Source organism: Corticium candelabrum, chromosome 4, assembly GCF_963422355.1.
Source record: "Corticium candelabrum chromosome 4, ooCorCand1.1, whole genome shotgun sequence".
Lineage (NCBI taxonomy): Eukaryota > Metazoa > Porifera > Homoscleromorpha > Homosclerophorida > Plakinidae > Corticium > Corticium candelabrum.
The window spans coordinates 1,889,090-1,917,037 of NC_085088.1; the positions used below are offsets into that span (position 1 = coordinate 1,889,090).

Below are 27,948 nucleotides of genomic sequence, written 5' to 3' on the forward strand. Positions count from 1 at the left end.
ACTTTTGTATACGTTTGAATATACTTTTTGGTCTAACATTCAGTGACTGTGTATGTGGCACGTGCAGTAGCCTCGTACCTCTTGCGCGCCCGGAATCGGTACATGTACAGCTTGTAATTATGCACGCATGCGAAACCCACGTTGTTTAGAATCTCGAACTGATATGTCGCGCGTAATGACAGCAAAAACGGCTTCCGTGTTCAGTCAGTAGTGACTCGTCTTTCACAGCGACCGTGTACACGTACTGTACTGTAGCCTCGCTCCTCTGTGCAGCGCTCGCGCGTCAGTTAACTACCGAGATGTCAACATCAACTGCGAAAGCAATCGGGAAGAAAAAGAGACCAATCCTACGGGCTGCATCATTTAAAGAAGCTAGCATTAATCCGTTTGAGTATGATTACAGCACTCTCAAGTTCTCGAAGTGGCAAATAGCGAAGGTCTGGTGCAAGTGTCACCTTGCACCTCCGGATCGACGTCGTTACGACGTTTATTATCTTGTTTGGCAGATTGTTTTGAATACAGTTCTGTTGCTTCCCATCCGTGTTGTTCTTTCTCTTTTTTTCTTGTTGTTGACGTGGTTGATATCTCTACTGATTCTCGTCGGTTTGAAAGATGGACTACAGATATGCTGTGGATGGAGACGGTAGGACACTTTGTGCTGAATATTAATTTCGGCTATGAGCGGTCAGAAACGGGAGTTTTTGTAGAGTCACGTGACTGAGTGTTGGCGTGCGTGTTTGTTTGTGTTTGTGTGCACTTATATATGCATGCATGTCATTGCACACCAACATTATGGTTCTGTACGTCTGCTCACTTTTATTGGTTTGTGCTAGTTTTCTTTCTCGAATTCTGGTTCGTCTTTGTCGTTATGCTCTCGTTGCATTTGGATTTTGGTGGATTAACGTAAAAGGCAAACGAGCAAGCAGAGAAGAGGCACCAGTGATCATTGCTCCTCTTCATTCATCATACATTGACTTTTTGGTTGCTGGTATTGTGAGTGACTTTGTACCATGTGGAGTGCACAGAAGGGAAAATGGAAATATTCCTTTGATAGGAAGTAAGAAAAATGGTTGCAGTTGTTCTGTTTCTATATTTCTAAGCATAACATTTGAAAATGGATTTTTTGTAATTTTTGGTTGATATATAATATAAAATGTGTTATTGTTACATGTTGTTGTTGTTGCAGCTCTGGTAAAAGCAACGCAGCAGATACTGGTAGATCGTGATATAACTGGTTTGAATGATGAAGCAGTGAAATCAATTACAGATCGTGCAAGGGATAACAGATGGCCACATATCTTTATATTTCCTGAAGGTACCTGTGGTATTCAAGATGTTGGTGTTTGCCGTAGGGTAGACATATTTTGTGATCTAAAATTTAATAGGTGTGTGTACAAACAGAAAGGCTCTAGTAACATTCAGGAGAGGTAAGATAACTAACATGGTTGCATCTCTGCAGTGATAGTGTGTATTCTTTTGATATTAGCTAAGTTAGGTTAGTCTAATAGATCATGATGGAAATGTGAATACCATGAGGGGGTCAGTTCTAAATGTAGAGACCTTTGATCCTACATAGGCTATTAATTTCTATCTCGTCAAAATTGGGGAAAGTTAAGAGGCATCTTTATATTGCACCTTATGGCAAGAAAAATTGTCTACAACAAAAGAATCAAGAATGATGACGAGCACGAGGATAAAATGTAATGCACTTGTTTTGTTGTAAAACAAAGTCAATCAGTAATACACATAAGTGTAGTCTAATAATTACTGCAGATTCTGTTACACAACCACTACTAACTTTTAGACATAGCTAGCTTGTTAATTACTAAATAATTAATTAAAATGGGAAGTGTGTATCTATCATAGTTTTGATGCTATTTTTACAATATCAATATAACATTAATTTATGCACGTATTGGGACTCCAAGGCTTTTACTTTTGGCGAGTAGAAAATTTTGCAAATTTTAAACTCTGTATGTATGTATGTATGTATGTATGTATGTATATATATATATATATATATATATATATATATATATATATATATATATATATATATATATATATATATTGATAAATGTGAAGTTTTCTGGCCCTCTGGCGATCAGACCTTTCCCGAATTTCCATCTGAAATCTAACAAGTCTATCAGTCAGAGGGAGATGCTACTCTACTTGGGTCACCAGTATATGGCAAAGGTGATTTCATTGATTCAACCCTTGCTAAGGTTGTCAATAAAGTTCTGAATTCTCAAAACCATCTCCAAGATCTGGACAATCCGCAAGTGGAACTACACCTTGAGAAGTTGTCTGGGTTCTTGCAAACTGAACAGTCTGCTACAAACCGTTCCTCCAAGTCTTGGCAGTGACCAGTTTGTACGCTTTGACAGAGGACTTCGGAGATCTTTGGGTGTTATAACCCACTTGTCTATCTCTGATTCTGCATGGCATCAGGCTACGCTTCCGCTGAAAGTTGGTGGTGTTGGGTTAAAAGAAGCTGTACCAACCTCTTCTGCAGCCTTTCTTGGAAGCTGTAACTTTTCTCGGAACCTTGTCAGCTTCTTCCTGGACAAGAATGCTTCCAATACAGCTGACTTAGATGACATCACCAACAGTCCTTATGTCTGCATTCCAGGTGAGAACCACGCTAGGAACATATTGCCCAAGTATCTTGGTAGTGACACGATCCCTCCCAATCTCACAAATGCTTTGCAACATCAAATCCAATCAAGAATTAATTCTTATCTGTTGTCAAATCTGAAAGAGGGTTTCAGTCTTCAGGATCAAGCATGTATTAATACCATCTCTACACCTCATGCAGGAGGGTGGTTGAGGGCAATTCCTAACCCAAAGCTCGGCCTGGCCATGCTCCGACATGAACATATTTTAGCTTGTAGATACTGGCTTGGAATCTCTATCTTTCTGGCCAGTCAACAAGCGGCAAGATGTCCATGCGGACATGTCATGGACTGTTTTGGTGACCATGTCCTTGTCTGCGGGCATGGACATCTTCGCATAAAATGTCATAATGCAATCAGCGAGGTTATATGGCATGCACTGCTTGTTGATAACAGAGATTCCAAACGGGAACAAAAGTGCGGAGGGGAAAGCAATAATTGACCTGGTGATGTGTTTCACCCAGATTTCCTGGAGGGCCGTCCCGCATTCTTTGATGTGTCAGTGAGGGATTCTATGCAACCATCCTATGTCTCCAAGGCAGCCATAAAACCAGGTGCCGCAGCAGAAGCTGGTGAAATAGAGAAAGACAAAAAGCATTACAAGGTGGTTACTCAAGCAAGAGGTCATTTCTACCTGCTCATTGTAGAAACTTTAGGACACTGGTCTTCTTCAAGTCTAGAGACGCTGAAGATCATAGCCTCAAAAGCTTCATCAATGAACAGCATACCTTTCTCTCAGACATACTCAAATTTGATGGAACAGTTGTTCGTGAGACTGTGGCAGTATAATGCCAAGCTATTATACAGTAGACTGAACCTGGACTTTGATGACTTGTGGGATTTTCCTGTCACTGTAATGTAGTTATGTTAGGGACTGGGTAGGTAGGGTAGTTTGGGGTAGTCTGGGGCAGTTTGGGGTAGTTTGTGTAGAAGAAGAATATAAAAAATATATATATATAATATATATATATATATATATATATATATATATATACTGATGAATAATTTATTGATTGATTTATGTGATATTCTTGCTGTTGTGTGCATTGATAGGTGCTTTTGTAGCTGGTTGTCCAGTGCAGCCTGTTCTGTTTCATTACAGAAATAAAATGGTTAGTATGTATAATAATTGTGGTTTTCATGTTAAGATGTTATGTCGTGGTCATCTACTAGCTGGCCATTGTGAGACAGATGTCTATGAGTCTGTATACTTATTAAAATAATTTTGTTTAGATTTGATTGTGTTTGTCCATTTAAATTGACACGTATTTCTTGAATGGTGTATAGGATACAACAACATGGACATGGACAGGCCTGTCAGCGTACGTTTGTCAAGTGTATTAACATGTTTGCAGTTCTGATGATTAAGCTTTGTTTTCATCAGACATTTCTCTTTCTATTTGACACTTTGTCAGTTTGCAAACTACTTGGAAATTGAGGTTTACTTTACTGTTGCATTTTGAGTAAATTAAAAAGTAAGGGGGTGTTTCCACTAGCGCCTAAACCGGTTTAACAAGTGGTTTAAGCTAAACTGGTTTAAGAATTGACCTGTTTCCACCTGCACTGAACCAGTTATATTTTAAACCTAAACTGCTTTCTTAAACCTACTTCAGAGTAGGTTTAGCAAAGTTGTTTAGGTTTAAATGTCACGTGACAGTAGCGGGCTTGTTTAGATGACTTCTGACAACATCTTTTGATGATATTGACTATTTTGCTGGGATAGGATTGCCTTAAAAGATATATGGGTTGTTAGCTAAGAGAGCAGCTACGGAGACGGTGTCCTTGGTCATCGTCATGCAAATTCCTACTAGCAGATGCTGAATCAGTGACAACCAACAGTTGCTCTGACTCGGCGACAGAGCAGCCCAATGCTTCAAAATAAGGCATTCCTAGACGGTTTGTTTTGCGCATCTCGGATGTCCGAGTTCCTAGTGGAAACAGTCACTTTCCTGAACTGGTTTAGTTTTAAACGTGTTTAAGCTAAACTAGTTTAAGGTGCAGCTAGTGGAAACACGGTCTAAAATAGTCATTTTTGTTGCCATAGTACTGTCCAGTCTACACACCGTCAAACCAGGTTCAGAATATTACTTCTCTGGAGATGGGTGATAGTCATTTACTTATAATATATATACTCACAATTGGTTGCTTATTTTAGGAAAAGGAAGATCCTATTTTGTATGCCAACAATGTTAGGAATGTATTGGCCAAGTATGAACTTCAATAGGTTGTTTGATGGCCGTCTACTCGAGCGAAGTTGCTTGTTGCATTTTTAGGAAACTGAACTTGCCAACATCTGATCACACATTTGAAGATATTCGGCTGATGACATCAGGCACTCGACATTCACTACCATTTAATGCTGGTATTGTAGAATTTGTCAAGCTGAAAGATCGCCTACAGTAGGGAAGGTAGCCGCTATGTTAACTGATACGTACTCTATGTTTGTGATTATACAGTATGGACTTGAATGACATGAAAAGGCATCTTAGTCAGTTTGCTGAGATTGATGAAAACAAGGATGGATATGTGGACATTGAAGAGTTTTGTCAGTATCTCAGTCTTCCTGTCTCTTCACAGTTGAGAGATGTGTTCAGTCTCTACGATAGAGTAAGGCTTTCTGTACACGTCATTGTGTTGACATTGTCTGTCTATCTGTCTGCTTGCACGTCTGTCATCAGTTACACTCTGTGTGTATGTTTTTCTTACTCTTTCTTACTTTGTCTGTTTGCCTGATGCTTGTCTGGTGGCAACTACTGCAAGAATAACTAGTTAATTGTCTGTTGATGTATTACAATAGAATGGTGATGGAAGGATCAGTTTTCGAGAATACCTTATTAGTGTTGCTCTTATATGCGATCCTGCCAATACAGACGAGACTCTACGCTTTGCTTTTCAGGTTGTATCCATAAACTTATTCTCTTTTGGTTTTATTCTGGAGCTTGAACATCTATATGTAGACGGTTGATATTAATGGAGACGGATTTGTTGATCGTGACGAGTTGAAATTAATTCTTTGTGCAGCCTTTGATGGTATTAAAGATGAGCATGTTGATGAGATATTTAGGGAAGCCGACAAAGATGGTGAAGGGAAGTTGTCTTATGGTAACCAATGTGTCACTGATGTTTTGCTGTACCAGTAGTATTGACATGGTTGTTTAGATGAGTTTGCACAGTGCTGCTCGAAACGACCAGAATATGCTGTCTTATTTAAAGTTCGAGGTGTGCATGGTGAACTTGTGGATGCTCTGGAAGCTGCTTATGAACACCAGAAACTTGACTAATCAGGTTTACTGTCAGATTTCAGATGATATGAATTTATCCACTGAACTGACTGTAAGAGTGAGTGATGCAGCTGCTGACAGATATTATGTTTGTCATTTATCAATGCACTGAAAGAATAGCAATAGAAGCTGCTTTGTTGGTCAAATTAGTTTTCTGAGCTGATAGTCACGTTTTCTTTATTTTATATACAGACCATCAATACATCGATCTATACCCACAGTGAGCTGACTGTAGGAAAGAGAGCTACCAGTCAGTCATTGTGTTTGTTTGTTTGTGTGTGTGTGTGTGTGTGTGTGTCTGTGTCTGTGTCTGTGTCTGTATGTATAGACTGAGTAGAGCAAGACTGAGAGTATTTCTATCTCACAGATGTATATAAAGCGGTCAGAAACCATCCTCAAGCTATTTTACAGATTGTTTACTGTGCAACTGCACTGTATACAAACAGCACTATGAAAAGAAATTGTGTCAGTTGAAGAATGCCATCTGCAGTTTGTACGTAAAGCAAGTTGATATGCAGTGAGTACTCTTCAGACAACTGCATCTGGAGGCCAGTTCAAGCTCTTTAGCAAATTTCCTCTAGACTTCGCGTATGAACTGTATTTCTCGAGACAGCAGGATCTGTACGCTGATCTCCAACCAACTTCCCGTGCTGTAGTCTTTGGAAATGGCAACCCTTTAAACTCTGGGGCTGGTTTTAACGGTGGCAGCTTCAGCGGATATGATTCTCCTTCTGCCGCCATTCTGACGAGCTTTTGAGATGCAGCCGACTCAGACTGTCTACTCTGCTTAAAATTAAACTGCGAAAAAATTAATGAGGCCTCCTTTAGATAATTATTTTACGAGATATTGCGTCAAAGTATATTTCATACCTTTGCGTACTCGTGAGAGAGGAATCCCCAGTTTTTTGGCCACAGCTTCGCTGCCATTTGTTCGCTCGCAATATGATTTTTCCTGTGTGTACACAGTTTTCAACAAATTCTACATCCCTAGCTCCACAAAATCACGTGATGTTTGGGTTCTGCTGTTCTAGATAGAGGATGCGAAACCTCAACACTACTACTGGATACAGTAGCTATATATGCGTACAGTACATAACAGGCTAGTGTAGATCCGATTATTTAGTGAGTCAAGGGCGAGAGGTTTCGTCTATGGTCATGGCGCCTTTTGCTTCTATATTTCTACTTCCGGGTTTCACGTTGAGAGTTTCTCATTGATTCAACAGTGCATACCACAATAAATATCGTCTTACCATATCTGGTCTTCGTGAGCGTAGTTGATGCCTCTCTTCATCTTGTAGCTCATCTAGTGTTCAGAATTTGTCATCATCTACTTGACACTGTCAACTCGCCGTCACCACGGTTTCCACGCAGGCGCAGAAAATATTAAGCCCCACAATGGCGTGTGTTGGGGAGAAACGGAAACCAGTGATGACACCTCTAGCAGTACTTTGTGAGAACATGCACCTAGTAAAGAAAGAGATCAAAGGTAAAGTATAAGTTCTGTAGGCAGGTGGGGCGTGCTAGATCCCATTCTACACTTCATCTGCACTACTAGCGAGTAGGACCTGTTAATTTATTCTGTAGAGGGAGTTGCAAGAAAACAAAGTGCTGAAAATTTTAATATAAAGGAATTTTGGAGAAAACTTGGTAACTATATAGACATTTCTTTGATAACCATAATTAATTGTGTGTGTATTTTTTGGCATCAGAGCTGGCTTTTCAGGGAGTTGCAAAGGAGGCGACGAAGTTGTCTCTCGCATTTTCCAAGCCTCCTAGACCTAAAGAAATGGTACATTGCTTCAGGTGTACATTGATGGATTCACTAGGCACTGGAGTTGTTTTATGAATTTATAAACATTTATTAAATATATGTAGGAATGTGCTCATCTTGTTAGTGGACTTGAAGCTGCTATGCTGACTGTCGTCTCCACTTTCTACAGTTTGCCATCCGAGCTTGGTGTCGTCTCTCTATGTAATGCATTGTCTGCTGTTGTCATGTGATTAGTTTTGTTATTCTGTAGGAGGCACACTTCGTAAGTGTATTGGAGATAATGTGTTAGATGCTGTGCAAAGTATAGAGCTATTGGCGAGCTCTCTAGATGATGGATTGCCTGTAGATGGATCGAAACAACACTTACAACATAGTCATCAACTCCAGTCAACCGGATCAGTGTGGGGTGTTTGCGACTCTGTGAGCCTTCTTCCTCGAGGTCAGCAAGCACTTTGCTAGCTGCGTAGTCTATGAATTTTATCTTGCTTTTTAGATAATAAAGCAGCCGTTTTGGCAAAAATTATATCTGTTAGTGATTTAGTGAAAGATGCACTTGCAGAACTTGAAGAGGTCAATGCTTAGAGTGCATGTCAAGAATTATCAGTTTGAATCAAATTTTTCTGATTATAAACATATGTTTTTAAATACAGGTAAAAGCATCAAAAGGGGCTGTTTGTGATCTAGAAGTCAGCGGCTTGTCAGATGTTGACAATGAGGATGAGGAAACGTTACCTGATCACGGTTGTGATGATGATGTGGATGGTTCCAGTAGGCAGTGGGGTGAGGAGGATGAGCGAATGGTTGGACCAATTATTGGTTTAGTCAAAGTACATTGGAGCTGTGTTGTTGGCACATTGGTGCTTAATTAATAAACTAAAGTGATTTAGGTTGCAAAGTCAGTTTTGAAGAAAATGTCTGCAGCAATTGAGCGCTATTGTACATCGCCTCCTACATCATCTGAAATATCTGAGCTTGATTATGTTTTATCTACTGTTGACCCTTTCAGTGAGAGGTGAACATACTGCCAATGAAGTGGTGTGTGTGTGTGTGTGTGTGTGTGTGTGTGTGTGTGTGTGTGTGTGTGTGTGCATGTGTACTTATATTTTAGTTTTAATTTGTAGTTTTTTGTTACTTAATGGGTGCTGTGTAGATGTGATGAACTAGTTTCGGTAATGTACATGCCAATTGACAGAAAAGCTGTTCACCAAAATGTAAGCTGGAATTACATTGATTTTATTGCCATTTTACGTCTAGGTGATGTTTGTACTATAGGCTGCAGCCTTGTCTGAGGTTCTGCAGAAAACTTTGGCTGTTTTCAAGTGAAATTACATTTTCACAGTTAGTACTACCGCTTAACAGTTGATTTATTTGTGTAGAGGTGTGGCTCTGAGTCAAGATGATCATGCCTGGATTGAATTTTTATCATCAGCTGTAGAACACAACTTGTCTAAATTGCGTGCTTGTCATCTTACTACACATACTTGAGAGTCAATTACAGTATCAGAAACAAGATGTTGGTTATTTGGGGTATGGTGTAGCAGTCTACTCCTGTGTTCATTTCTAGTACCCTGAAGTATACACATGTACCTGTCTAGACTCGAGCCAGTCTCTCCCCTCCTTCGTCATTCACCGGATTGTCAATGTCAATGGCAATCCGGGGAATGACGAAGGCGGGGAGGGACTGGCTCGAGTCTAGTACCTGTCCCTAGTGTACTATCGTCCTATCGTCCAGTTCTAGAGCTGGACATCCTGATAAACTAGCCGAGGAAACCCAAAGTAAGCATACATACTCTATATCACCGGAATCACGAGGCTACCTGTTATCCGGGAACGCAAGGGTTGCAACGACAACTATCCTCATCAAAATGAAGCGGTTTGCTAGAAAGAAGAAGTCCGAAGCTTCTGTAAGAGCTGTACTAGAACAAACCTATAAAACGGCAAGCAGTAAATTGGGTGTGAACTCTAGGAGTGGACGAAACACGACGACCGCCTTATCTTGGCGGCTCAGTCTGGAGACATATCCAAGCTGAAGTGAGCAGATCTGGTCAGTTCAAGGCGTAGAACTGCACGTTTGTTGTACGTTTGCAGAACCGCCTTGAAAAAGGGTGCCGGTCCGAACAAGATGGACGTAGAAGGACGCACACCGTATGGATGATTGACTTCTACGTAGACGGTGATTGCTGTTGGTTGGCTATTGGTTGTTGTTTTGTTGTGGTGGCATCTAGGCTGCAGATGGCTTCCATGACCGGCCATGATGAGTGCGTGGAGCTCCTAGTTGTAGATAACGAAGGAATCAATACTCAAGATTCTCAGGGTTTGTCGCTTATTTAACTTAAATAAAATTATTATTATTAGAATTAATATTAATACTAATAATATACTAATTAGTAAAATTAGCAATGAAATAATAATACTGGTATTAATTAATAATATATGTTATTAATTAATGTATAGTATCAATTGATAATATATAAATTGTGTCAGAACTACATGATTATATTTACTATTACTAATAACAACAATTAATTAATTAAACAGTTGACATATTGATGTGCATGAGACATTGTCTGCAGTGCTCTATTGATGCATTTGAGTTAAGGTCTGTCCACACTAGACCAGAATGGATCGGATCGCGGGGATAGCGAGCATCCACACTGCACTTTGAAAACGATACCTCCGCCTCATTTTTGATATCACGTGACTGATGACCGAGGTGTACTTGTTGCTTCTTTGCTTGTGGAAAGCGCTGATACAGCGACGTAAGGTGAGCGAGAACAAAGGCGAGTGAGGAGTGCTAGATGTTCCAACTACACGTGTAGGGTACATGAAGGTAACACCCACTATTTCTAATTGGATTCAACCGATTGCGATCGAAACCACCTCGCGATGTGGATCGGACGGATTGTGATCCAGTTGCCAGTGTGGACAGGCCTTTGATAACATTGTGCACGTGTTGAGTAGTATGAACTACTTTACTGTATCTACAGCATTTCATATTGACATTACACACACTGAACAAAACTGATGTCGTGTTGCAGGTAGATCTGCATTGGTACTTGCAGCTAGAGGTGGCCACATTCGTTGTGTTGAGTTGCTCTTAAAGGTTTTCTTAAAATGCTATTTATTCATGCTTGCTGTTCACTAAATTAATCGTGTCTCAGCGCGGAGCTGATGTGATCCTGCCAGATAATGTGCTTATGACTGCACTTCATTATGCAGGTAATGTACTGGTCTACTGACTGAATGGTATACATGTGTGGTATTACCAGTGTTTCTGTTTTCTGTATTTATTAGCCAGTGGAGGTCACATTGATTGCTTAAAACTGCTTCTTGAATATAATGCTAAACTTGCAGCTGAGGATAAGGTAAATATGTAAGTTTGTAGCTATGTACTGGGCAGTGTAAGTTGTGGTTAGGATGGTCGAACACCACTGCTACTTGCTGCTATAAACAATCAAGCGGCTGTGTGTTTGGAGCTGATTGACAGGCACACCCAGATTAATTCTACTGACAACTGTTCAAAGTCAGGATGAGTCGAGTGATTGAACTGTGGTTGAAGCTTCATAGGTGTTTACTTTGTTGTTTGCAGAACAGCTTTGATGCATGCAGCTGAAAATGGAAGCCACGACTGTGTTGATATTCTTTTAAAGAAAGGTGCAAACAGGGACTTGAAAGACTCGTCTGGTCTGACTGGTATGTCTTGCTGCTGCTGTTGAAACTATTATTTTTGTGATTGTTGTGTGATTTGATTGACCAGCTGGTGACTTTGCTCAGCAGTCAGCTCACTATGGTATAGTAAAGATATTGGAGGAGGCACCAGTATTAGCATCATGGAATGTTGGCAGAGGAGGTAGCTCGCTAGCGTGCTTTAATTTTGGGTGGTACAGCAGCTGACCAATAGCGAATTTCAAGGCCCCGTATGTTTGTCACGGAACGTAGTCAGTCTTTTGTTCGCCTCCGAGCAACTTCCAGTGACATGGTTGTTGTTGTCGCTCTTGAAACGTTTGAGTCTATATACTTCAATTTGCCTTGTTTTCCTGTTTTGAACGTTTCACTGATGTGCGTTTGCTTCAGCCAAGGCAATCACACGCACGGGAGACTTGTAGAATTTGATGGGTTTATTCGGTCTTCCTTGCTTTGTATTGCCACAGTTGGTAACTCCTACTTTGTCTGTTGACATAGAAGTAAGTTGTTCATTGTGTACAAAGAAACAGAACAAGGTCTCAAGACACTGATTGATACACCGTGATTAGTGATACTGTCTTTAAAGCCATTAGAGCTGGACAACCTTTTGTGGCAACTGGCAACTTGCTGATGAACAAACAATGTGTAGGCGTGAAGGTCACGCGTGCTAATACGATATTCATCCTTAGCTGATGCTAACAGCAGCCCAGTATCTTCCAGTTTCTTTTTATGTATTTGTAATATAGCGATACATCTTTGTTCCTTGTACATTCTAAGAGAATCCGTTATGAAATTGACGACATTACTGACTGACAAAGGTGGAACGCAGTAGAACCGTTTCTACATTGCTATAATACTTCAAACGTTCTGAACGCTGCGATTATACTAGAGAAAAGCGATAGGACCTTCATTTAGGAATCAAATTCTTTTCTACAGGCTACGGTGCAAACTAAAAAATTTGTGGGCCCCGGTTTTAAAGCACTCTAGCAAGCTACCTCCTCTGGAATGTTGGTATGACACTTGCTTATTAACATTTTGTGACGATGTATCATCTTGCTGTTACCTGTGTCAGCTGATGAAGATGGTGCATCTGATGATGAGGTATCATGATGAAAAAATGTTCTGGACACATGCATGCGCACGAACACACACACACACACACACACACACACACACACACACACACACACACACACACACACACACACACACACACACACACACCACTAGTAGAAGTAGTAGTATAAGGAAATTGTGTAGGATGCTGCACCTGAGGATATGGTGTCTAAATTTGAGAGTCAGGATGAGCCAGCTGTAGCCAGTTTGCAACCGCTAAGTTCTGTGGCAACAACAGCTCTGGTTTGCTATAGTGCCATATTTAATTGGTCTCAAGCAAAAACATGTGATTCATGTCTGACTTTCACTAGAGTTACCATACTGCAACTACTCAGTCTAAATCTAGTGGATCAACAGTGGATCAAATAAAAGTAACGATATCTTTAGTTCCAAGTGTTGAAGTAACTCTAGCTAACAGTAAACAGGAATTAGAAGAAGAAAATGAAATGCTCAATCAGGATCGCAACGAGCTACAACAAAAATATGCTGCTGTTGCTGAGAAAGTGTGTGTTTGTGGTGGTCAATACTTTACAAATTGTTGTTGATTTGTGGTGCTGCCAGCTAAAGCAGTATGAAGAATCAGGAGGTCAACCATCGTCTACAATCCAAACTGATGAATCATGGGTATCTGCAAGTGTTGTTGATAGAAAGCACAATGTTGTGGTATCATTTACTTGGTGTGTGTAGATTTCGGCAAGAGATGACAAACAAATTGAAAAGCTTCGCCAGGAAGTATGGATTCAGATACTTGTTATTACGTTGTTCTGCTTCAGAGTTTACTGAATTAGATCAAAGACTTGAAAAGTGAATTACGGTTGGCTCACAGAGACAAAGAGACGCTTCAAGTAAAGTCTTTATGCAGTCTATTTTCTCTAAGTAACTTCATTTCGTAACAGGATAAAGTTGATACATTAGAGATTCAAGTAACATCATTTATGGTAAGCGTATTGAAACTGTCAGTCAGTAGACTGAACGACAGACATGTACCTTTGTAGCCGGATTCTGAAGAAGTCTTGGACACTGATGAAGAAATGGACTTTCAAGAAGGAGAAGACTTTGATCTCCCAGGTATATGTCAAGATCCAAGAGCAAAGAGAAGTCTTTCTCCTGATTTGAATGACATGAACTTTATATTTTGCGTGTTGTTTGCAGCAAATTGTACTGGTAGTATGTTTTTGCAGGTATGGAGATGAGCCCCGATCACAGAACTTCTCCTGTCAAGGATTTGGACGCAAAGGCTCATAAATCAGGTTGTAGTGCACAAATTTTATTAATGATGCTTTTACTGTAGAGACTTAGTTCTTGCAACAAGTCAAGTATGTGGTATGCAATAAACTGCTTGGTATGTCTGGGACATACAGGCAGACAGGCAGACAGACAGACAGACAGACCAGTAGCGGCTTCTGAAGACGTCATACTGGAGAGCAGTGATTTTTGTTCACTCTTTTGACAGAACCTGGAGATCTGTTGAGAAATTGCTAACTGTGACAGGAAAATTGGCTAGTTGTTGTTAATTATCCATGTCATGCATTTAGAATCCCATCGACAAATCAGTCAACTGAGAGGCCAGATTGCCACACTCCGTCTTGAGAATGAAAGACTCAAGGATCAAATCAAGGTATCTGTAGTCCAAGTAACTCAATTTTGCCCATTGTCTTAACTCGATGTATGCTATAGTATGTCGAAAACCAACCAAATTCAGATTCACAAGATAGCCAGATTATGAAGGTGTCTGGCTGCAGACTGTTTTTATTGCATTGGTTGGATTGAGTTTTTGATTATAGTTACAAACGGAGAATGCTGATCTCAAAGATAGACTACAAGAACTCGGAGGAGACACTCCCACTGTTCCTCTAGATGTTTATCAGCAACTCAAAGTTTGAGACTTGGACTGTTTGCGTTTTCGGTTTATGCAGTTGTTAATTGTGCTGCCCAGGAAGCCCAGGAAGTAGAAATAATCACTTTGAAGGAAGAAGTTGAAGACTTGAAGCAGCAGAAATCAAAACAAGATACCGAAGTCATCTTCTATATGCTATAAATGCTGATGCTGTGTGACTCATAGCACTTTCTTAGGTCAATCGGCTGGAATCACGCCTGCATCAACAACAGAACCAAACTGATTCTAACCGGGCCAATGCCGAGGTCATTGCTTTACAGCAGAGCATACGTGACATGCAGCGGCAGATGCAGGAGAGAGAGAATCATCATAACACTGTCGTTAACAATTACAGGAGCCATCTTCTCTCAGCAGTTCAGGTCGGCTGTTTCGTTGCATATGTTCGTTCACAGTTGTTACTCACAGTTACTACAGGGTCGCATGGCTAGTGAAGTACAGAGTGCTCTCTTCGGTATCATCAATCTTCGCAGCAACGGTCAACTAGACGACGTGCTCACAGCAGACATCGTGTGATTTGTCAATTTATGTTGCATATGAAATGGTATGGTGTTATACACACAGACACACATGCAAGAAAACGGTTTATGACAAATGGTTATTTAAATCCTAACACGTACACCAATGTTGTGACAACTGACTAGTATACACTTCACAATTTCTTCTTCTTGATTACCTACACATAGAACAGTAAACTTCTGTCTGTGTCATTGCTTTGTTGTGACGAACCTGTTGACTACTGCGGCTGCTGTCAAGCATGTTGTATGCTATACTCACTCCTCGCTTTGTCCCACCCCTATAGAAGCAAATGTAAACGGTCTGAGAAAGTACGCTGATACACTTTGAAATTACTTTTTGCTTGAGTCTTCGACTTGTTTTGTTTGTTTGACATTTGAAGCACGTTCGCGATGATGAGGAAATGTAGGCATCATCGAGGGATCAATAGCTATTAGAGTACACGATACAACTAATGCTCTCTGCACACTACGATAAGTCACTCTTACGGAGTGGCTTCTCGACAAAGTATGAGCTGTCTAGACAATCATCAGCTGTTGCACTGAGAAAAATCAGTTAGACAAGATGTAGGGATTTGGACACATAGAAGTAGATACCGTTTGGCTGGGTCGTACGTCAGTAGTCTGTTTAGAAGACTCAGTCCCGCTCTCGATAACCAGTGAAATTTGTGCTTCAAATTGTTGTATCTGGAAAGCAATAGCAGACTGCAGTGCCTACTGTTGTGACTCTACAGCACAGTATGTTATACGGCTGTTGCCTTAGACTGTAGTTCCTTGCTCCTGGAAGTTCAGAGAACCCCTGTGTATGACAAAAGTGGCTCATTTAACAACAACTAATATCATTGAGTCATACAGGCCATATTGTTTCGCTGGGTGTCCCGAGCATGTCGATCATTCTCTCTAGCTGGTTAATCTCAGATTGTCCTGGTAATAAAGGCTTGTGTGCTAATAACTCTCCGAGGATACATCCTGCAGCCCTAAAGTAAACAATGACAATGACGTTAAGATCATGAGTGAGTCGAAGTCTACCACAGTGCTGAACCACCGGATCGGATATGCAGACAGTGATCAATGCATGGCAGAAATTGGATAACGACAGTTCACAAATTCTTTATCTGACACCTTGCGACTGCTTACAAGTGCTATACAGCTCATGATAGAACCTCGTTTGCCACTTTGATTATAATTATGAAGAAGGGATTTCAGCCGTTCAATATTTCAGTATGAGGTGCTTGCAATATGCGTCATTGTTATCTGTTATTAGTGTATTTGATATCAACACATGCATTGACATTAAGTCATACAATTTAATATAAATTATTAATTTTTATAATGTATACAGAATATGGTATATATATTATTAAATTCAAGTTGTGTTTAATTAAGCCAAAATTTAAATTTTTATATAATTGTTTAGTAGTTTATTATTTATTAATTATACATTTTATAATATATTTTATAATAATTTATATAAAATATAATAAATTAATTAAATTGCTAAATTTCAATGTTATATGTTCCACCTTTTAAGTGACCAAAAATGTTTGTTGCCTCGGATACGTTACTACTTCTACAGTCTATACAGCAAGTCAATGAACATTTAATTTGAGCTACCTTTTTATTATTTATTTATTTATTTATTTCTCATGCATTTATCAAGTACAATAGTAGCTTTAATATTTTCAATTGAGGCACGCTCACCACATGTCTACTGCAAACGTGTGGATCTTTGCTCCCAATAGTAGCTCTGGGGCTCGATACCATAGTGTGACAACAGTCGGGGTTGTCGGTTTTGGAGGATACCCCAGCTTTCTTGCCAAACCAAAATCAGCTAGAATAATTCAGAGATAACTCAAGATGGATGTAACTGTTAAGGATATAGTTATAATATCCAAACCTATTTTTACACAGCCGCTGTCTGTCAATAGTAAATTCGAAACCTTCAAATCTCTATGGAACAAAGTGTATCTTAGTTAGTCATGCATTGAGTGTAACTGTTAGCATACCTATGAATGATACAATGTCTATGTAGATAGGCTATTCCACTAAACATCTGTTTCATAATGCATTTCACCTGCAATGAGAAATCAAGGTTACACATAGGCATATGTTTGGCTTAGAATGCAGCAAGATTTGATGGATAGTCAAGATACCTCGGCCTCTGTGAATGGAGTAGGCATGTTATCCAACAGACTTGCTAAATCTTGCTCACAATACTTCATCACTAAGAATATGCTGCAACAGTGTAATAGATTGACAATTAAAACTTGATGAGTTGCACTTTCAAATTAGAAAGCAGTCAACGTTGTGTGTGTGTGTGTGTGTGTGTGTGTGTGTGTGTGTGTGTGTGTGTGTGTGTGTGTGTGTGTGTGTGTGTAACCTGTTTAATTCCTTTCCTACAACAACTTCCATCAACTCCACCACATTGTCATGCCTCAGGTCTAGCAGCAGCATAATCTCGCGAAGACTACTGATCGGAAGACCTAGCAGCATTAATTAAATATATAATTATAACAGATTATTAATTAAGTATAGCCCAACTAATATCTACAAAATCACCATCTCTCTCCCTCTCCATTCTAACTCGTTTCAGTGCCACGATTTCTTTACTTCGAGTATCGAGAGCTCTATCTACATATACAGACTATGACCACTATCCCCATCTCCGATGCAGACTTCAATATTAGAATTCCTACAGACTATGCCGTATGTTCCTTCTCCGATGCGATTCAACTTCTCAAATTCGTCCACACTGCGACATGATCCCGACTATATATACACATACCAGGTAGTTAATTAACTTTAATTACTTATACCAAACTATTTCATGGATCAAAGCCTAGGTATACCTTCAAGCTTCTAGGGACTGAGCTAATAGATCCATCAGTAAAGGACACTATAGAAATATCGCCACCAGTAGCGTCGTAAGAATCACGCTGTTTATTGCTTGTACCAGGAACATCTAGAGTATCTGACATCGTAAAATGTCTGGGTATGCGAGTTATGCGCGTTTATCCGGGATACAACCAAATTGTGAGCCGGCGACCCATCAACAGGCATAGAAATGGGAGACGGAGAAGGAGAAAACGTCAAAGTGGCAGTCAGACTTCGTCCTTTTATATCCTTTTTTGAAGACTATCATCTATCTATCTGTACACCTTAAAGACTGCGACTAAAAACTTTAGTTTGCAGATTCTGAATCAAAATTGAAATAATTATTTCAATGGCGCTGCATGCAGTCGCGATATCCTAGATTCGCAGTATAAGTTTTGCTAGTTTACTTGTACTTTTTTTGGCGTTTTCTGTCGTTTGTTTGTGTTTGTTGTTTTTGCTTCCTATAAAGGCGTCTGTGGTTGTCGTGGCGATGATCGAGTCCTTAACTCTCTGTACAACAAGCGCGAGTTGACACGACAAGCTAAGCTAATTATCAAGATGGAAGGTGCCCGCACGTGGATACAAGATCCCGATAATCTCCAAGACGAGCCGAAGTCGTTCACGTTTGATCACAGCTACTGGTCATTTGATGGATACCGCGAACTGGAGAATGGATATCTGGAACCCACCAGTCCACAATATGCAGATCAGGTACAGTGTTATTCTAAATATAGTAAATATAGTACATTAATTAAATTTTTATTGCATTATTATTGTCATCGTCATATAATTAGTAAGGGCGTGGCCTGTTGTACACTTCCGTCAATTGCGTACTCACGTGACATAGGGTAAACATGCACGTGCTTGGCGTGTACATAGAGACATGTGTGAGGAGGTTATAAGGACACGCGAGGCATCTGAGAAAACTTTTCTTACGTCGCGTAGTTCATCTCAATGGTTACCACGGCAGGCTTGTAAATTGCAGAAACTGTTTAATTAACAGAAATATTATGGACAGCCAATTTATCTGTGGTTGTTAGAAATTTGTCGATTAACTCAGAACCTGAAATGGTCTGAGGTAAGAAATGATTTAGTTAATTTTTAGTTTTGTTTATTTTTGTAGAAAAAGGTGTTTGATGATTTGGGCAGGAGTGTACTGACCAACGCATGGCTCGGCTATAACTGTTCACTCTTTGCATATGGCCAAACAGGAAGTGGGAAATCGTACTCAGTGGTTGGTTATGGTCCAAATAAAGGTTAGGAATTGATTAACATTAGTGGGGACTACACCATAAATATATAGCAATAGAACTTGAAATAGAATAATAATATAACCATAGTCACGTGACATGCGACCAGTCACGTGAACGCATATTGAGGTGGTTATGGTATTGCAAGGCAAGTGTGCAATAAGTTACTTCTGGTTATTATTGTACAGTACTCTCACTTATACTTACGCACGTCATGTGACCATGATATAAATAATTTAATATGGCTGTTAACGGCACTCGGAGAGGGGTTGTTAGCTCTCGACTTCACCTCGGGTGATAACCCTGCCCCTCACACTGGCAAAAGCCATATAGCACGCTAATCATAAAATGCAGATGTACAAACAAGCAAACAGACAAATTGCACGACAGTGGACAGACACAGACAGCAGTGTGGAAATTAGGGAATTATTTTGGCTCGGATAAACTGAGCCTTGGTAGGACATTCGTGTATAGTGTTATGTGTCTAATTAAGTGCCTTCCCTACTGCATTCATTTTGCATGTAATTTTTACAACCAACTTCCAAGTGAGAAATCATGTTAAAGGCAGCTGAGGTTTTCTCTGGATAAAGCGTGCTAGGAGGCACCTAAGTTCATGAAATTAACAGTTACACCATTGAAAGGCCATCACGTACTAAGAGACAAGGTTTACACTATCATATATGCATACAGGTGGACGTTTTGTCCAAAACATGTCCGTACACTGGTGCAGTATTTGGTCAGACAAACAACACATTTGGTGGGACATTGTCCTATGTCCTACTGTACTACACTGGACAGTCATATTTATTGATTTACAGTTGGGAGTCAACTACAAATTATTCATTACTGATAAGCAAATGGATTGATACTGCAAACAAATTTTAGCGACTGTTTACGAAATGCTAGATGGCATTAATGGTGACTTAATTAACACACAGTGTAAATACAAGCAAACAGATATCATGCCATTGCAGTCGCCTTTACTCTTATCTATGTAGGAATAGTTCCCATGTTTTGTGAGCAGCTCTTTGATGAAATCAACCAGAAAGTGAGCTTAAATGCACAAGAAACAGAATACCAGGTGACAACAAACAGTTATCTGTTAATCTTTAACGTTTCATGAAAGCGATTTAATGATTTCTTTGCAGGTGTCCTTCAGTATGCTGGAAATATACAATGAAAAGGTATAAGGTAGATATTATTGACTGAAATACGATAGATTTTTCAAAATGTCTTGACAAACGTGGCTATAGTTGTTTATGTTGGCTTAACCAGTGACGTCTTATACCCGTTTACACGAGCACTTGTAAGCGGGCTGAGCCTTGCTGATCCGTGTGAGCTCGACTCAGTATTTCTAGCCGGGCCAGCACGGCCTAGCTCGGGTCAAGTACATCATGTAAACGCATACGTGCTGGAAAACGAGCCATGCATGCTCATTTGGTACAGCTGTCGATAGACCTACGTCTCGTATAAATAGTACGACGTCTTGTATATGTCCTACGCATTTTTTGATATGACTGTTGCAAAGCCATAGAGAAAAAATGCGACCAGCTTGACTTGTGTCCATTGCAAACGTGAGCTAACACGAGCTATGTCAATCTCAAGTAACTAACGCACGTAATGACACGCATTGACTTTCTTCTACCGAGTGTGTTGTGTAAATGCGGACTGGAATACTGGGCTGGCATGGGCTGGCACGGCTTGGCTCGGCTCAGCTTGGCTCGCTATGCGTGCTCGTGTAAACGGGGTATTAGAGTCGTGCTTTGTCATAGAATTTTATTTTATATGCAAGAGAGATATTGTAGTGAGGCGTTGAGGTGTTATGGGGTTTATACCTAGATTATATTGCCATTTTAATTTATTTAATTATTTACAAAATAGCAATAAAGTAATGCATGTATTTAGAAATTGTTTAATATGAAATGTTACATGTATTTCAGGGCCGACAAAGCAGGGTGGGCCAGGTGAGCCATGGCCTACCCAACTTTTAAAAACGAAACTTTTCACCAACAGGCTTTTGGCAAGAACTTCCGGAGACATTGGTTTAAGTGATTAAATAAATTAGCTATTTTTACGTTTACTGTATGTGGGGCTTGGCCATGCAAGACCTGGCCCATGCACCCAACATCTGGAGTGCTCTGTCGGCCCTGTATTTATAAATTGGTTTGTAAAGTTTGTTGACATGCATGCAGTGTACACAACATTAATAGGAAACTTAATTTGTAAAACATAGGTGCGAGACTTGCTCAACCCAAAAGGAAGCAAGAGCAGCGGTCTCAAAGTGCGGCAACATCCTAAAACTGGCTTTTACAGTTAGAATCATTCGATATCTTTGTAACTAAGATTTATATCAACTCGGATGTTTCTTCAGTTCCTGAGCTATTGATTGTTCCCGTTGACAGTTTTAAGGACATATCTAATCGTATGAATGAAGGGACACAGAACAGGACTGTTGCATCGACAAACATGAACAAGACGAGCAGTCGAGCGCACACTGTTGTGACACTGAAGTTTACTCAGAAGGGCAAGAGTGCTAGTGGTGCCAACACAACGAAGACGTCGAATGTCAACCTTGTTGATCTTGCTGGAAGGTTTACTGACTGCATTTCATGTTGTAGACATATGATATGCTCTAGAGTTGTTTGATGTATGATTTACAGTGAGAGAGCAGACAGCACGGGAGCGACTGGTGAGAGATTAAAAGAAGGAGCCGCAATCAATCAGTCACTCTCAGCGCTGGGTAACGTAATTGCTGCTTTGGCGGATAACAAGAGTGGAACTATTGGTATCGATGTGTTGAGTGTCGAGACGTGTGTTGCGGTCTTATTGTTGTGTTGATTACTGTAGTTCCGTACAGAGACTCTGTTCTTACCAAACTGCTGAAGAATGCTCTGGGTGGAAACAGCAAAACAATAATGGTATACACTTAGACACTTTGCTTTTGTATATGTGCAAGCAGACAGACAGGCAGATGGAAGATGGACAAACAGAAGTATTAATCAAGAGTATCAGGCTTCAGAATTATGATTACAATTTGTCTCTGCATGCCATGCATGGTTTCTGTTGGTGACTTGGATAATTGTAGCATTCATGATTCTCATGTTTGTGATGCATGTGGAGTGTGGTAGTGTGTGGTTAGTATATAGTGTTGGTGTGTATTAATTGTGCTGCATGATGTTGCTGACAATTAGCTAGTAAGGAGGGATATGGTTTGCAATTTTGGACAAGCAGGCACATGAACAGACACTTGCATGCACCTGGATGTGCATACACATGCAGTACCAATAACAACAACAACAACAACAGCAACAACAACAACAACAACTCAGTGACAACAAGAGTGCAGTATAACAACTGATTCAGATTATGTGATTTTAAAGGTTGCTGCTCTCAGTCCTGCTGACATAAATTACGAGGAGACGTTATCCACTCTACGCTATGGTTTGTCTCAGTTATTATTATGCAAACAGCCAACCACACACACGCGCACACACACACACACACACACACACACACACACACACACACACAGTCACTCATGATCAATTTCATTCACAGCTGACAGAGCAAAGCAAATCAAAACCAAAGCAGTAGTAAACGAATCTCCTACTGAGAAACTAATTCGAGAACTACGTGAAGAAAATGATAAGCTTTTGTTATTACTAAAACAAGGAGGAAGTACACTTACAGAATTGACTGCTACTGGCACTGAAGATGATGGTGACGCTGAAGAACTAAGAGCTCAGGTGTTTGCTTTTTGCTTAGTCAATTTTCTTTGTGTTGGTCTGTTTCTATCTGTTTGTGTGTTTGCACCTACGCTTGTTGCCTACAGGTTTTGTAGATTGTCTATGTGTATGATACGTATAACTACTGTGTGTGTGTGTGTGCGCGCACGCGCGTGCCTCGTAGCAATGTAGTAAGTTGTTTTCTGTGTCTACAGCTTGAAGAGAATGAAAAACAAATGAATGAAATGAAGCAGAACTGGGAACAGAAGCTTAAGGACGCACACGATGCTCTCCAGGTTTCTTTTAAATTCTACTGAAAACCTTGAGTCATGTGTGTGTAATGTAATGCATTTACACAGGAACGTGACAATGAGGAAGAGCGGAAAAAGCAAGAACTTGCAACAGTTCCACATTTTTACAATCTTAACGTTGACCCTCAACTGACAAGAATGATAGTACACACTCTAAAACAAGGTCAGCAATTTGGCACTGTTACTATATACCTGGTAAATATTGTTACTCAACTCGTGTTCTGACAGGTCACTCTACTGTTGGTAGCAAGGGGAAAGATTCTAAGCCTGACATTCTGCTGATTGGCTTGAAGTATGCATGAGCTTTGTGTGTGTGTTTTTTTGCTGAAGTATGATTTATGTATATCTACTGTCTTACAGCATACTCCAGCAGCATGCTGAGATTGTTAACATAGATGGGTCTGTCAGTCTTACACCAAATGATGGAGCAGCTGTTAGGATCAACGGTGAACTGGTGACAAGTAAAATTTCTATCCATCATAATGACAGGTTTGTGATACATGCTTGTTTGGGGAATTGGTAGATGTTGACTTGTTGGTGTGCAGATGTTAGTATCTACCTGTCATGCACATGTGTGATTCCTTGTTATTTGGTTGTCTCGTTGTTGACATACGTAGCTTTCTTGGAATGTGTGTTGCGTTGCACTAATATTATCTTTTGTTTATCTGTCTGTTTGTGTAGTTTTTGTTTAATTGTTTGTTTGCTTGTTTGTTTGTTTGTTTGTTTGTTTGTGTGTGTACATGTGTGTGCACGCATGTGTGTGATGGTTTGACTGACTGTGTCTTATTTCGACAAATTACAACAGGCTACAGTCTTATATGCAATTTTAGGATACTCTTTGGATCAAATCACTTATATGTATTCCAACACCCTGCTGAACATCAATCAGCAAAACAAAACGGTATTCCTATACAAGAAGTATCTTATGATGAAGCTCAAGAGGAAATTGCTCGGTGCTCTGGCATTGATGTCAATAGTGGAAATTCGGGTGACCAGAAAGGTTTGTCAAAGTGTGATTGTTAGTCAGAATGTTATTGGTGGGTAACTCAAGTTGATGTGTGTAGCTGACCAGTTGTTGAAGGAAGAATTGACGGAGATGATACCAATGGTTAATGAAGCCAATGCAATCAGTGAAGAGCTGGATCGTAGAGTATGTAATTTTCAAATTTGTTTAACACATTGACAAGTGACATGATTAGCTTTGCAGAAACCTAGAAAGATAGACAATGTAATAAGCATAAACAGAATTGACTTACTGAGGGACATATTCATGTATTATATGGCCGACAGACAGACAGACTAGCCCTGGAACAGTGATGATATATGAAAATTTATGTATTTGACAGACAGATCGACAAATCGAAGACAGACAGACAGACAGACAGACCGTAATGGTCTTGTTGTGTTTGTGTTAGGTTGCTCATGAAGTAAATGTTTGATTTAAATGGAAAATATATGTATTGACAGACAGACAGACAGATAGACGGACGGACAGACAGACAGACAGACTTTGGACATTGGGCAAAGGACAACAGTTTCTGTATCAGATATCTCAAAGATCAAGAGATGACAACAGAAAATCAACAGCATAGATTTCAAAATTTACTGGCGACAACAACTGGCAGTGACATTGCAGAGATGCAATGCCAGTGTTATCAAAAGGAAGATAGACAGGATAACATGCTCGAGAGACTCATTAGGCGATTTTACAGAAGTCAATTGCACACTAGCTAAGTTAGTACTGTAAAAACGGCCCTAGTGATTGTATAATTTGATCCGAAGAGACAGTAATTTTAACTATATTTAGATTGTAATAGCTTTGATGTTTCAAATATATTTTCCTTGACAGACAGACAGACAGACAGACAGACAGACAGAAAGTGGGACGACTGAATGCTGCGGAGTTTTTTATCGACTTCTGGTCCAAACACTTTCCTGTTCAGCTCCAGAAGTGTAATGCTAGAGTCATCTCTAAAAGGCTATCTTCGCTGTCTGAAGGCAACAGATGTGACCTCTTTGCCACCCAGTTCTTCAGCCACTAACTGGAGGCTTTGCTTGTACACTGTAGTTTTTAAGTGTAGTCCTTATTTTGCTTTACACGAGTTTCAATTTTAGCTTAGTTTAGTTGATGAACACTACTAGTAGTTGGACAGTATATAGTACCCTGCATTGCAAAATGTATCATAGATAAAAGTTCAAATATATGTGACAGACAGACAGACAGACAGGAAGACACGTGGCAGTGCATTGTTTCAACTTGTTCTGTTTACATACAGCATTTGTAATTTGAAGCATTTTGTTTTGGACAGGTTCAGTTTGAAATTGCTATTTTGCCTGCTATTGCCCTTGGACGTGATTCTGACCACTCAGAAGTATGGGTGCGGATGAACAGTTTGGTCAACGATCAATCTTGGCTGTGGCCTCGTAACAAGTTTATCAATCGCAAATACCTCATGTCAGAAATGTATGAAAACTACGTGGATGGAGAAAACTGGAAGCTTCCAGATGTTAGTGTTTCTTGAATTCTCAGTAACAAGCTTGCCTGTTGCTATTTGAGATATACGAATGTTGTCATAGGAACGAGACCCATTTACTGAAAATCCAGATACAGAAATCTTAATTGGTAGTACTACTGTCTATTTGCAGAATCTTGCGTATTTGGTAAAAAACGAGTCAATGTAGTTGGATTTTTGTTCAATTTTGTCTTCATTGACAGGTTGATTTGCGAAATCAATATGAGCTGCTGGACTACTGTGGCAACAAGACGGGAGTTATAAATGTTATTACTGTGATTTATTTATTTATTTATTTATTTATTTATTTACTTATTTAATTATTTAATTATTTATTATTTTTTAATGTTAGGTTGACTTAGTCCCTTGTCGAGCTGATGGTACTGAAATATCTGATGAAGATAATGATGATGATCTGTTTGTGGACAACCCTAGTGAACTCATTGGTCGGTCTGTGAGTTTCTATGTCAAAATCCCCAACTGCCGAGGCCTGCCTCGTAGCATATACAAAGTGAGACTATAGAGTATTATGTCAAGATGTGCTGAATGGTACAAATTGATTTGTGGCATTGTATGACAGGAAGTGTGGTGTCGTTATATATTTTACGTTGACAACGATCCCACTGAAACGAACCACATTGAGGGTACCTCTAATCCGGATTTTAATCATGCAAGACTTATTGTTGTGCCTGCTGCAACCAAACAAGTAAATTGTTAATATCGTAATAGTAACAACAATAATTTGTATTAATGTTGTGTGTGTGTGTGTGTGTGTGTGTGTGTGTGTGTGTGTGTGTGTGTGTGGGTGGGTGGCTGCTATGGCATGTTTACATCACACACCCCTAAATATGATATAACGACTATTATGTAGTATTGCATTCAAGTAATGATGATTGTTGTTTGTGTAGTTTGTGAACTATGTGACAAATCAGTACGTTCGTTTTGAAGTGTGGGGTAAGTATGACGAGGCAAACGTTAGCAAGGCTACTCACAATGGCACAACCCGTGAACTTATAAAGTCTAAGAAGCAGCAATCGGGTGTACCTGCTGGCAAAAATTTACCAAAAGTTGCTCTTGATATGTGGAGAAAGGTAAGAATTATTGTTGCTGACATGAGGCATACTATGCCACATAGCTATTTGTCTACATGTTGTGGTGTGCGCTCGGTTTGTCATTGTGACTTAAGTTGAATATGTATACTTATATACTGAATAGAGAGGAGAACAGGAAGGAAACAGAAAGGATCTTCAGCAACGAACTATTCGACGCAAAACTGACTGCCTAGAGAAAAAGATGGTGAGCTATGTGGTTGAATTAAGAGTTTACACAATCTGCTGCATATAGTTTGATTATCAGGCTCTGATAGTCCAGCTGCTTGATAAAGCTGAGCAGCAGAACAAGAAGACTGTGAAGGTATGGGGATGTGTGTCTAGTACAATTGACTGATGATTTATGATGCATTTGCATGAAATGTAAAAAGGTTCTTATAGCAGAAAATGAGCAAAGCAAATACACAACAGTTATATTATCACCGTCATTTAGTCAGTTCATTTAGGACAGCAATTTAATTGTATTAATTTGTAGTGAAATGTTGGCCTAAATATGGATGATGTATGTAGTTATAATTGTAAACCCAATGGTGTGAGCTTTCTTATAGATTGCTGACATTCGTCAGATTTTGAGTGGTTCTTGTCCATCAGGACGATCTTCAGGTACAGGTAGGCTGTAGAAGTATGTGTAGTCAGTAGCATTTGCAGACTGTAAATGCATCTCATTTCAGTCGTTTCGCCGTCAACTGTATCTGTGAAAGCCGTGCATGTTTCAACACAAACATCCAAATCAAATGCCACCAAAGGGCCACGCTCACGAGTCTCATCTTCAGACTCGAACAACAGCAAATCATCTGATGATAAAAGTCGTACGTGCAGCTTGGTGTAATGATTCAATTAACAAGAGAAAATCGGCAGGAAATGTTAGAGAAATATTTATGTGAGATTTATTTTAATAGACATCGATGCACATATCAAACTATGCACTCCACATGTAACTGATGTGGTCAATTATGAAGTTGAGCACAAAAATTGATTTAGTGGTTGTCAAATGTGTCTAAATTTATCAATATGTAATGCAGGCATAATAGACCAAGATTTCTGAGAACTGTTGTCACTTCAAGGTATAATACTAAGAGTTGATATTTGAGGTAACCGTGCCTTCTACAGTTATGTAGTGCATGCAGTGCCTTTAAATCAATTATTTATATGTATTTGTCTTGGAGCTCCACATCAAACATCATTGTCTCAGGTACAGTATGCCTCATCCCCAGACTCTCGTGCTAGTCT

The 27,948-nt window shown here is 39.7% G+C and overlaps 6 protein-coding genes across 10 annotated transcripts; 4 read left to right on the forward strand and 2 right to left on the reverse strand.

The window, feature by feature from the left end:
* The first annotated feature begins 153 nt into the window (after nt 1-153).
* Nucleotides 154-6,169, forward strand: LOC134178309 (lysophosphatidylcholine acyltransferase 2-like). 2 transcript variants are annotated; one of them, XM_062645169.1, is made up of 16 exons: nt 154-437; nt 507-643; nt 834-1,057; nt 1,187-1,315; nt 1,386-1,427; nt 3,729-3,787; nt 3,963-3,997; nt 4,060-4,114; nt 4,720-4,749; nt 4,831-4,883; nt 4,949-5,074; nt 5,132-5,282; nt 5,473-5,571; nt 5,633-5,777; nt 5,835-5,894; nt 5,973-6,169. In XM_062645169.1, the coding sequence occupies exons 1-16, from the start codon at nt 300-302 to the stop codon at nt 5,981-5,983; spliced, it is 1,494 nt and encodes a 497-aa protein (XP_062501153.1). In that variant the 5' UTR covers nt 154-299; the 3' UTR covers nt 5,984-6,169. The 2 variants fall into 2 exon arrangements, with proteins under 2 accessions (XP_062501153.1, XP_062501152.1); XM_062645168.1 differs by having other exon boundaries at nt 5,835-6,169.
* Nucleotides 6,170-6,314: 145 nt separating this feature from the next.
* LOC134178394 (ciliary microtubule inner protein 1-like) lies at nt 6,315-7,321 on the reverse strand. Its single transcript, XM_062645272.1, has 3 exons — nt 7,207-7,321; nt 6,827-6,908; nt 6,315-6,754 (listed from the first exon to the last, which is right to left on the reverse strand). The coding sequence occupies exons 1-3, from the start codon at nt 7,257-7,259 to the stop codon at nt 6,485-6,487; spliced, it is 405 nt and encodes a 134-aa protein (XP_062501256.1). The 5' UTR covers nt 7,260-7,321; the 3' UTR covers nt 6,315-6,484.
* Nucleotides 7,322-7,323: 2 nt separating this feature from the next.
* Nucleotides 7,324-9,248, forward strand: LOC134178393 (cyclin-D1-binding protein 1 homolog). The gene is made up of 11 exons (XM_062645271.1): nt 7,324-7,442; nt 7,541-7,603; nt 7,666-7,745; nt 7,832-7,913; nt 7,978-8,166; nt 8,221-8,297; nt 8,378-8,554; nt 8,615-8,739; nt 8,878-8,938; nt 9,000-9,046; nt 9,104-9,248. The coding sequence occupies exons 1-11, from the start codon at nt 7,352-7,354 to the stop codon at nt 9,210-9,212; spliced, it is 1,101 nt and encodes a 366-aa protein (XP_062501255.1). The 5' UTR covers nt 7,324-7,351; the 3' UTR covers nt 9,213-9,248.
* Nucleotides 9,249-9,548: 300 nt separating this feature from the next.
* Nucleotides 9,549-15,120, forward strand: LOC134178225 (ankyrin repeat domain-containing protein 24-like). Its single transcript, XM_062645057.1, has 26 exons — nt 9,549-9,631; nt 9,694-9,758; nt 9,816-9,872; nt 9,953-10,041; nt 10,766-10,830; nt 10,889-10,946; nt 11,022-11,092; nt 11,144-11,250; nt 11,317-11,420; nt 11,485-11,577; nt 12,484-12,512; nt 12,672-12,770; nt 12,839-12,898; nt 12,953-13,030; nt 13,089-13,151; nt 13,215-13,259; nt 13,316-13,372; nt 13,424-13,465; nt 13,523-13,595; nt 13,709-13,777; nt 14,063-14,145; nt 14,205-14,255; nt 14,312-14,404; nt 14,464-14,544; nt 14,601-14,783; nt 14,839-15,120. The coding sequence occupies exons 1-26, from the start codon at nt 9,593-9,595 to the stop codon at nt 14,935-14,937; spliced, it is 1,953 nt and encodes a 650-aa protein (XP_062501041.1). The 5' UTR covers nt 9,549-9,592; the 3' UTR covers nt 14,938-15,120.
* LOC134178226 (cyclin-dependent kinase 10-like) lies at nt 14,956-17,934 on the reverse strand. Its single transcript, XM_062645059.1, has 15 exons — nt 17,786-17,934; nt 17,633-17,705; nt 17,496-17,567; nt 17,317-17,419; nt 17,090-17,171; nt 16,943-17,010; nt 16,834-16,886; nt 16,638-16,767; nt 15,790-15,913; nt 15,686-15,735; nt 15,534-15,623; nt 15,426-15,478; nt 15,274-15,367; nt 15,151-15,217; nt 14,956-15,097 (listed from the first exon to the last, which is right to left on the reverse strand). The coding sequence occupies exons 1-15, from the start codon at nt 17,912-17,914 to the stop codon at nt 15,074-15,076; spliced, it is 1,212 nt and encodes a 403-aa protein (XP_062501043.1). The 5' UTR covers nt 17,915-17,934; the 3' UTR covers nt 14,956-15,073.
* Nucleotides 17,935-18,337: 403 nt separating this feature from the next.
* LOC134178164 (kinesin-like protein KIF28P) lies at nt 18,338-27,803 on the forward strand. Of its 4 annotated transcripts, none has more exons than XM_062644970.1 (26): nt 18,338-18,521; nt 18,934-19,066; nt 20,059-20,141; nt 20,209-20,244; nt 21,294-21,372; nt 21,432-21,651; nt 21,721-21,845; nt 21,908-21,978; nt 22,441-22,501; nt 22,619-22,806; nt 23,001-23,081; nt 23,145-23,259; nt 23,325-23,388; nt 23,457-23,585; nt 23,927-24,096; nt 24,161-24,246; nt 25,406-25,603; nt 25,674-25,757; nt 25,813-25,875; nt 25,962-26,120; nt 26,190-26,315; nt 26,518-26,700; nt 26,825-26,905; nt 26,966-27,022; nt 27,267-27,327; nt 27,390-27,803. In XM_062644970.1, the coding sequence occupies exons 1-26, from the start codon at nt 18,369-18,371 to the stop codon at nt 27,545-27,547; spliced, it is 2,964 nt and encodes a 987-aa protein (XP_062500954.1). In that variant the 5' UTR covers nt 18,338-18,368; the 3' UTR covers nt 27,548-27,803. The 4 variants fall into 4 exon arrangements, with proteins under 4 accessions (XP_062500954.1, XP_062500955.1, XP_062500956.1 ...); XM_062644971.1 differs by having other exon boundaries at nt 27,267-27,321; XM_062644972.1 differs by having other exon boundaries at nt 18,441-18,521; nt 20,085-20,141.
* The last annotated feature ends 145 nt before the right edge of the window (nt 27,804-27,948 follow it).

What these genes read in the sequence shown, in the direction of transcription:
- LOC134178393 (XM_062645271.1), top strand. Translation starts at nt 7,352, where the DNA reads ATGGCGTGTGTTGGGGAGAAACGGAAACCAGTGATGACACCTCTAGCA. An exon ending in CAGTTTGCCATCCGAGCTTG is followed by an intron (nt 7,914 to 7,977) that starts GTGTCGTCTCTC and finishes GTTATTCTGTAG; the next exon opens with GAGGCACACTTCGTAAGTGT. An exon ending in GTTGACCCTTTCAGTGAGAG is followed by an intron (nt 8,740 to 8,877) that starts GTGAACATACTG and finishes GGTGCTGTGTAG; the next exon opens with ATGTGATGAACTAGTTTCGG.
- LOC134178225 (XM_062645057.1), top strand. Translation starts at nt 9,593, where the DNA reads ATGAAGCGGTTTGCTAGAAAGAAGAAGTCCGAAGCTTCT. An exon ending in TTCAAGTAACATCATTTATG is followed by an intron (nt 13,466 to 13,522) that starts GTAAGCGTATTG and finishes GTACCTTTGTAG; the next exon opens with CCGGATTCTGAAGAAGTCTT. An exon ending in CGCAAAGGCTCATAAATCAG is followed by an intron (nt 13,778 to 14,062) that starts GTTGTAGTGCAC and finishes TCATGCATTTAG; the next exon opens with AATCCCATCGACAAATCAGT.
- LOC134178164 (XM_062644970.1), top strand. Translation starts at nt 18,369, where the DNA reads ATGGAAGGTGCCCGCACGTGGATACAAGATCCCGATAATCTCCAAGAC. An exon ending in GTGAAGAGCTGGATCGTAGA is followed by an intron (nt 24,247 to 25,405) that starts GTATGTAATTTT and finishes TGTTTTGGACAG; the next exon opens with GTTCAGTTTGAAATTGCTAT. An exon ending in CTCTTGATATGTGGAGAAAG is followed by an intron (nt 26,701 to 26,824) that starts GTAAGAATTATT and finishes TATACTGAATAG; the next exon opens with AGAGGAGAACAGGAAGGAAA.
- LOC134178226 (XM_062645059.1), bottom strand. Translation starts at nt 17,914, where the DNA reads ATGTCAGATACTCTAGATGTTCCTGGTACAAGCAATAAACAGCGTGAT. An exon ending in GTAGGAAAGGAATTAAACAG is followed by an intron (nt 17,172 to 17,316) that starts GTTACACACACA and finishes ACACTGTTGCAG; the next exon opens with CATATTCTTAGTGATGAAGT. An exon ending in ACGTTTGCAGTAGACATGTG is followed by an intron (nt 15,914 to 16,637) that starts GTGAGCGTGCCT and finishes TGTTTACTTTAG; the next exon opens with GGCTGCAGGATGTATCCTCG.
- LOC134178309 (XM_062645168.1), top strand. Translation starts at nt 300, where the DNA reads ATGTCAACATCAACTGCGAAAGCAATCGGGAAGAAAAAGAGACCAATC. An exon ending in AAATATTCCTTTGATAGGAA is followed by an intron (nt 1,058 to 1,186) that starts GTAAGAAAAATG and finishes TTGTTGTTGCAG; the next exon opens with CTCTGGTAAAAGCAACGCAG. An exon ending in TATCTTTATATTTCCTGAAG is followed by an intron (nt 1,316 to 1,385) that starts GTACCTGTGGTA and finishes AAAATTTAATAG; the next exon opens with GTGTGTGTACAAACAGAAAG.
- LOC134178394 (XM_062645272.1), bottom strand. Translation starts at nt 7,259, where the DNA reads ATGAGCTACAAGATGAAGAGAGGCATCAACTACGCTCACGAAGACCAG. An exon ending in GCTCACGAAGACCAGATATG is followed by an intron (nt 6,909 to 7,206) that starts GTAAGACGATAT and finishes GTGTACACACAG; the next exon opens with GAAAAATCATATTGCGAGCG. An exon ending in TCTCTCACGAGTACGCAAAG is followed by an intron (nt 6,755 to 6,826) that starts GTATGAAATATA and finishes ATTTTTTCGCAG; the next exon opens with TTTAATTTTAAGCAGAGTAG.